The sequence below is a fragment of the Taeniopygia guttata genome, chromosome 21 (assembly GCF_048771995.1).
Source record: "Taeniopygia guttata chromosome 21, bTaeGut7.mat, whole genome shotgun sequence".
NCBI lineage: Eukaryota > Metazoa > Chordata > Aves > Passeriformes > Estrildidae > Taeniopygia > Taeniopygia guttata.
Window position 1 is genome coordinate 3,904,862 of NC_133046.1, and position 5,648 is coordinate 3,910,509.

At 42.2% G+C, this 5,648-nt stretch overlaps 1 protein-coding gene across 1 annotated transcript; it reads right to left on the reverse strand.

Moving 5' to 3' along the window:
- Positions 1-1,085: 1,085 nt before the first annotated feature.
- On the reverse strand, positions 1,086-4,877 carry UTS2 (urotensin 2). Its single transcript, XM_002195474.6, has 4 exons — positions 4,772-4,877; positions 2,471-2,572; positions 1,949-1,992; positions 1,086-1,360 (listed from the first exon to the last, which is right to left on the reverse strand). The coding sequence occupies exons 1-4, from the start codon at positions 4,872-4,874 to the stop codon at positions 1,244-1,246; spliced, it is 366 nt and encodes a 121-aa protein (XP_002195510.5). The 5' UTR covers positions 4,875-4,877; the 3' UTR covers positions 1,086-1,243.
- Positions 4,878-5,648: the final 771 nt, after the last annotated feature.

A 5,648-nucleotide genomic window follows, 5' to 3' on the forward strand; every position in this document is an offset into this window, starting at 1 on the left:
GGCATCATCTGTCTTATAATTTATGTGAGGTGAACAAGCTGTTTTAAACCTGTAGCTTTGTTTAAACAGCACAGTCAGAGATTTATGATGTGTACTCTCAAGATCAATGTAGCCTGGGTATCACTGTTAGGTGTTTACCTCAAGCTTTCTGTGAGCCTTGATTGGAGTGAGGTTTATGCAATGTATGTATTGAGCTGGGGGTCACAGCTCAGGCAGTTTGTGGATATTATCAAAAATGCCATCTCCCAGAGACAATTCCTGCCTGTTTAGCTCTATCTCTTGCAGTTACTATCAGAAGGTACCAGGACTGAGAGAGTCTGGAGGTACTCTGTGTGTAGAGGAGTCAGGCTAGATTTTTGTAGCTGCTGTTTTGTCCTCTCCTTTATTCATTTGCATGCCAAGATACAGCAACATTATCAGTGAGTGGCACCTGGAGTGTCCAAGCAGGAGGTGGCTTGCCCTGGTGACACAGATTATCTGAGTCCATGTATCACCTTCCTGCATGTGCAGGAATCTTTCACATGGTGTCATTCCTGCCTCCACTGAATGTCCAAATCTGGGTGTAAAGTCTTGACATTGACAACCATGTTTACCTTCCATACTGTGCTTGATAATAATCACACAATTCTTAACCCATGGCATGTACAGCCCTGTTGAGGGTAGCTGGGGGCTGGGCAGAGAAATAAATTTGTGGGTCTTTTTACAAGTGCCTGAGAGAAATAGTCATCTCCAGCAGCAGTGGGAGCTTGATCCTGATGTGTGCTGGTTGTTTTTGTGCTGCCTTGGGGATGGCAGGAGGGGACTGGGCATTAAGCTGCCATCCCTTACCTGCTCAACATCTTCAGGGAATGCAGCAATGACCCTTCTTCCTGGCACAGCAATCTACATCAGGTGACAAAGGAGAAAATCCCCTTGCCTCTGGACTTAGACACAGCTGAGCTCTTCTGGGAGTTTTCACAGAACCCCATGGGAATTTTGCTTCCTCTGCCCAAGTTCTTTTTGTGTTGTGTATTTGTCTCTTTCTCCCATTACTTCCTTCCTGCTGTGCTGGGCTCTATAAAATTACTACACTGGTCACAACATAATTGCAAAACATCAAGAATTTATTCATTTCCAAGTAGCATAGAGTCTAAAGTTTGGCGCTGCCTTTGTGTTTCTTCATTCTCATTTTAAATCAAGCGAATTTATATACATGTTTTCAGACATCTGTATAAATTATGCAACCACTCAGGGAGTTCCCTGTTTACACACAATATTTCCAGAAGCACTCAGAAAGATTCCCACGTTTCTTGTACTGTTTCCTGTCCTTGATCAAAAAGCGTCCCAGGAAAGCGTTTCGAGGATGATTCCCATGGAAAGTCTGAAATCAAACAGCATTGGAGAGGTTGCTGCTGGGTGGTTCCCAGAGGGACAGTACACTCTCCACTGCCCCCACCCTTCCTGATGCTCTGTGCTCTGGCTGGGGGAAGGAAGGGACTGCCCAGTGTAACCTCTGTTTTGCATGTCCCACTAAAACTCATCCCTGTGTTCTGCATTTACATTTAATTCAGCAGGAAGTGAACAGGGATGATGTTCTCCATGTACATTATGGTTCATAACAAATCTGATTGTACTGTGTAACCTGTGCTAGGGGTGGTGGTGGTGGAAATACTGGTGCCTGGGCTGATGAAGCTGGAAATTGTCCTTTCCAGTTTTTCTAGGGGAAAAAGAACAAAAGTGGAGGGTTTAGAATTATATGGATTATGTGCTCTCTCTTTTTTTTCCCTTTTCCATTTTTCCCTCTTCCCCTGTCTAACTGCTAAGTGATTCCAGCTTCAAGAACACTGTGTCATGCTACTTTAGCTATACTGTTTGTGAAGTCTGTTGATCTGAAAGGATTTCTTGGCAACAATTCTGTGTAGTTTAGTCTTATTTTTCTTGTTTCAGTGACAGATGGTAATTTACTTACCTCTTTGATATTTTCCCCTGGGTTGTAGTTGCTGGGGGTGAGACCTGTTAAAGGAGAGACACAATGAAATGTTTTACCATTTAGAAATCATGAATTAGGCAAGTAATTCTCCCGTGCCATAATGCTATAGCTGACAGAGGTCTCAGACTGGAATGTCCAAGGGTAACCTATTGCTTCCCAAACCATCCATTGCCACTGATTCTGCACTTTCTGCAAGTACTGATGTTTTGTCAGACTGCTATTTTTTTCTGTCTGCCAGCTCCTCTTAGGCCAATCTTCTCCTTGCCCTGGTTTTGCTCTCTGGAAGTTTTGCAGCACTGATTTGGAGAATTCATGAGGTAGTGTTGAGCTGCATGCATGGCTGCTCAGCAGCTTTCCCCAAAATCCCAGTTAACTGAATGACAGCTGTTTGTTGCTTACATATAATGTATTTTAGCAAATACCTGGGAGCTGGGTGTGATATCTGTGGGAGCTGGAGGTGTGAACCATGGGCACCCTCCTATTGCTGTGGTAACTCCTCACCTGCTCTGCTGTCCTCAGTCAGTGTGCCCAGGAGCTCTGGCAGGAGCTGGAGCAGGGAGGTGCTGCCCAACCTCTCCAGGTTTAACCTCGAATCTTCATCAGCTGCCAAGGGAAGAGGGCAGAAACAGGCACAGGGTGAGTCTTTTGCTTTGCATCCCTGTTTCAGTGTCTCAGGGGATTTCTGATCAGGTTTGCTGGCCTCACCTGTCGAAGATTTCATGAAAGCACCAACCATCCATCCTTATTTAATTATTGTAATAGGGTATAGTTGGGTTTGTATTCCTTTCCTTCCAAAGCTTTGAGAAAAGGTATCTTCCTGATGTTTATCTCAGGTTCTTATTTCTCTGGCAGAAGTTTTGTTACGAAAGCTTTTGACCAAAAGCAGTCCCTCCTGTCACTTGAGGTACTCAACCTCTTTCTTCCACTACACAGCCCAGACGTGTATGTAATTTTAAACATTTTACTTTAGTTCATTTCTTTATCTACTAGTTCCCTATGCTGCAGCTTTCCTATGGATAAAGACAAAACCTCCTGTTCAAGACCTATTAACCTGCTCAGTTTTGCAATTGCTAAATGCAGAACAAGTTGTGGAGGGGCAGGAACAAAGGTAGGAAAACTTAACAACTTATTTTCTCAGCTGGGCTTCTTGGTGTGTTTCAGTCATCCCTCTTTTAACGAGTGTATCAGTACAGATGTTACTAGTTTCTCCAACACAGAAGCTTGCTGGTAGCTGATAGAATTAATTTGTTTATGCATAAAGAATTCAGAATTCTGTGGCTAGCCTGTGTCCTGAGGCAAGTTGCCAACAGAGCCCCTTAACAGTGCAATATTCCAGGTAACTTGTGTTTTTGTAATCTGAGCAGTAAATTTCATCTTTGCTAATACACAGCAGACATCCAAACTTGTGGGCAACCAGAGGGTGTCATTATCAAACACTATTTGTGTAGATGAATATAATTTTGTAATTGTACTTGTAGGTGACCCTTTGGAGTTTCAGTTGTTCTGACATTCAGGGATGGGTGTGACTGTGGAGCTCCTCACATGGATATGTAAGATAATAAACTGAAAATAATCTCCCAACATTTAAAAAACTTGAACAAAGATCAGGAATTTGAAGAGGTGGGACATGCCTGGTTCATTCTCTGCAAAAAAAAGACATTTGCAAAGGACAGCAGGGATTTCATTACAGGACTCAAAATAAGAATACAAAAAATTCCCAGTGCTTTGTGGAAACAATCTGTATCTCTGGCCATGGATTATTCTTTAAATCCAAGCTGTGCTAGCAGGTAAATTTGCTTTGAGATTTAAAAAAGGAAAAACCTAACCTAAAACCAACCTTCTTTAAGACAGTTCCTTTTCTGTCTTCTCCCTCCTAGAGACTCTTTATATTAGCAAGGAAGATCTAAGAAGCACAGTGACTTGAACTTAATGCAATAATGGTTAGAGCCAGCTATGATGTGACAGATATTACTCATATTGAGTCAGGGGTACCTGTAAATGCAAATTGCATTGTGGAAGGCTTGAGGAGATGCTGGCTTAGAGAGTCCAAGATTTTCAAAGCAGCCTGGGGACTGCTGATACCTATAAAGCAGCACAGCAGCTGCTGCAAAGCAGGTAAGAACAGCCACTTCTAATAGTCAGCTTTATGCAATAACTTCTGGGTTGGTTTGCCTGTTCTTTCAGAGCTCATTTCAGAAAGTCTTCCAGTACCAGTCAGGTCTGATGATAGTAACCTTCCAGATTCTGCTGTGCATCTTTTCTGAGCCATTTCAAACTTGAGCATTGCCTTACTCAAGCAAAGATTTATTTTTGCCTGGGCTGAATGGAATCTGAATTAGTGCAAACAAAAAGCATTCTTAATACATAGGAGTGTAAGAGATTTGCCTGTTCTTGATGATTGCAATAGGTTCCCCCCTTTTTAAACACAAAATAGCTTATTTCAAAGGATAGAAACAGGAGAGACTGTACAGCCAAGTTTCTTTAAGTTACCCAACGCCTATGAGTGCTCAGACACTGAATACCAGCTCACATTCAGTGCTGCAAGGCTCAGACACCTTTTTCTCCTCAAAGCTTCCATTTGTTTCCTGGATCTCAAAGCAGCAGGGGTAAATATTTGGGGCACCCAGCCTCCCCATTGTACAAGACCAGCACCCACTGCTATGTCCCTTGTGCTGCTGGTGTCCCTCAGCTTTTCCTACAGCTGAGCAGCACAGGCAGGCCCCTTGGACAGCACACCTGCTGCTTTTCTGGTTTGATGCTCCAACCCCTGCATGATAACCATGACAATCAAAAGACTCTTACCTGAGTGTTGATAAGACATCTCACTGGCATTGATGATGGGGAGAGACAAGAGAGGACAGGAGAAGCTGACAATAATGAGACAGCAAAGTATCAGTTTATTCATCGTTGCTGTGTTGGACGTTTCGTTGTGTCCAACCCTGTCACTCAGAACTCCTGTCTAGCTGTAGCCTCAGCTCCCAGTTTCTCCCATTATATAGCCACTCATGACCTCATAAATACCATCATGTTCTCTCCCCCCTTTCAAAAAAATATCCAATGAATTTATTGCCCATTGATTCTAAATGGAAACCACTTTGCATTGATGTAATTTTTCAAGGTAACAGTTCATAGACAATAAATTTACTGTCTTATAGCTTGGTGTACAAAATGGATATTATATCAAACCAAGCACAGTAAAGTTTATAAATCTGGCATTTAAAAAAAAGTAACTTTCAGTTATAAATCATGAGTTAACAAAGGGTCAGACGTTGGTTGAAATGACCAGGGCAATAGACAGCTGATTTATGAGCCTTAGCAGTCTTGACGCAAAGGGTCTGATATGAAATGCACTTTTTTTCCCCTTCTCTTTTGTGAGATGGATGAATGTGTTGTGTTGTATTTGTTGTGCCAGAAAAAAAGTAAAAAAGAGAGGGAGTTAAAAAAGCTTGTTAACTTACAAAGATAATACTAGGATAATTCAATTTTTTTCATTTGTTTTGCTCCCCCTTGCAGAATTTCACATCTATTTATTTGGGAAGACCTCATCCAATGGTGCCCTAGAGAATTGTCTTGGCAAAGGAAGTACAGCTTCCATCTGGAGACTTCTTGGTACATATAAACTACTTTGGTTGATGTTAAACACAGGTCCCTCTGTAGACTGGAAGACTGTTTTCCATTT

Coding starts and splice junctions, on each gene's coding strand:
- UTS2 (XM_002195474.6), bottom strand. CDS start 4,874: ATGAATAAACTGATACTTTGCTGTCTCATTATTGTCAGCTTCTCCTGT. Junction 2,573..4,771: donor GATGTCTTATCAACACTCAG/GTAAGAGTCTTT, acceptor TTCCCTTGGCAG/CTGATGAAGATTCGAGGTTA. Junction 1,361..1,948: donor CAGGGGAAAATATCAAAGAG/GTAAGTAAATTA, acceptor GTTTGATTTCAG/ACTTTCCATGGGAATCATCC.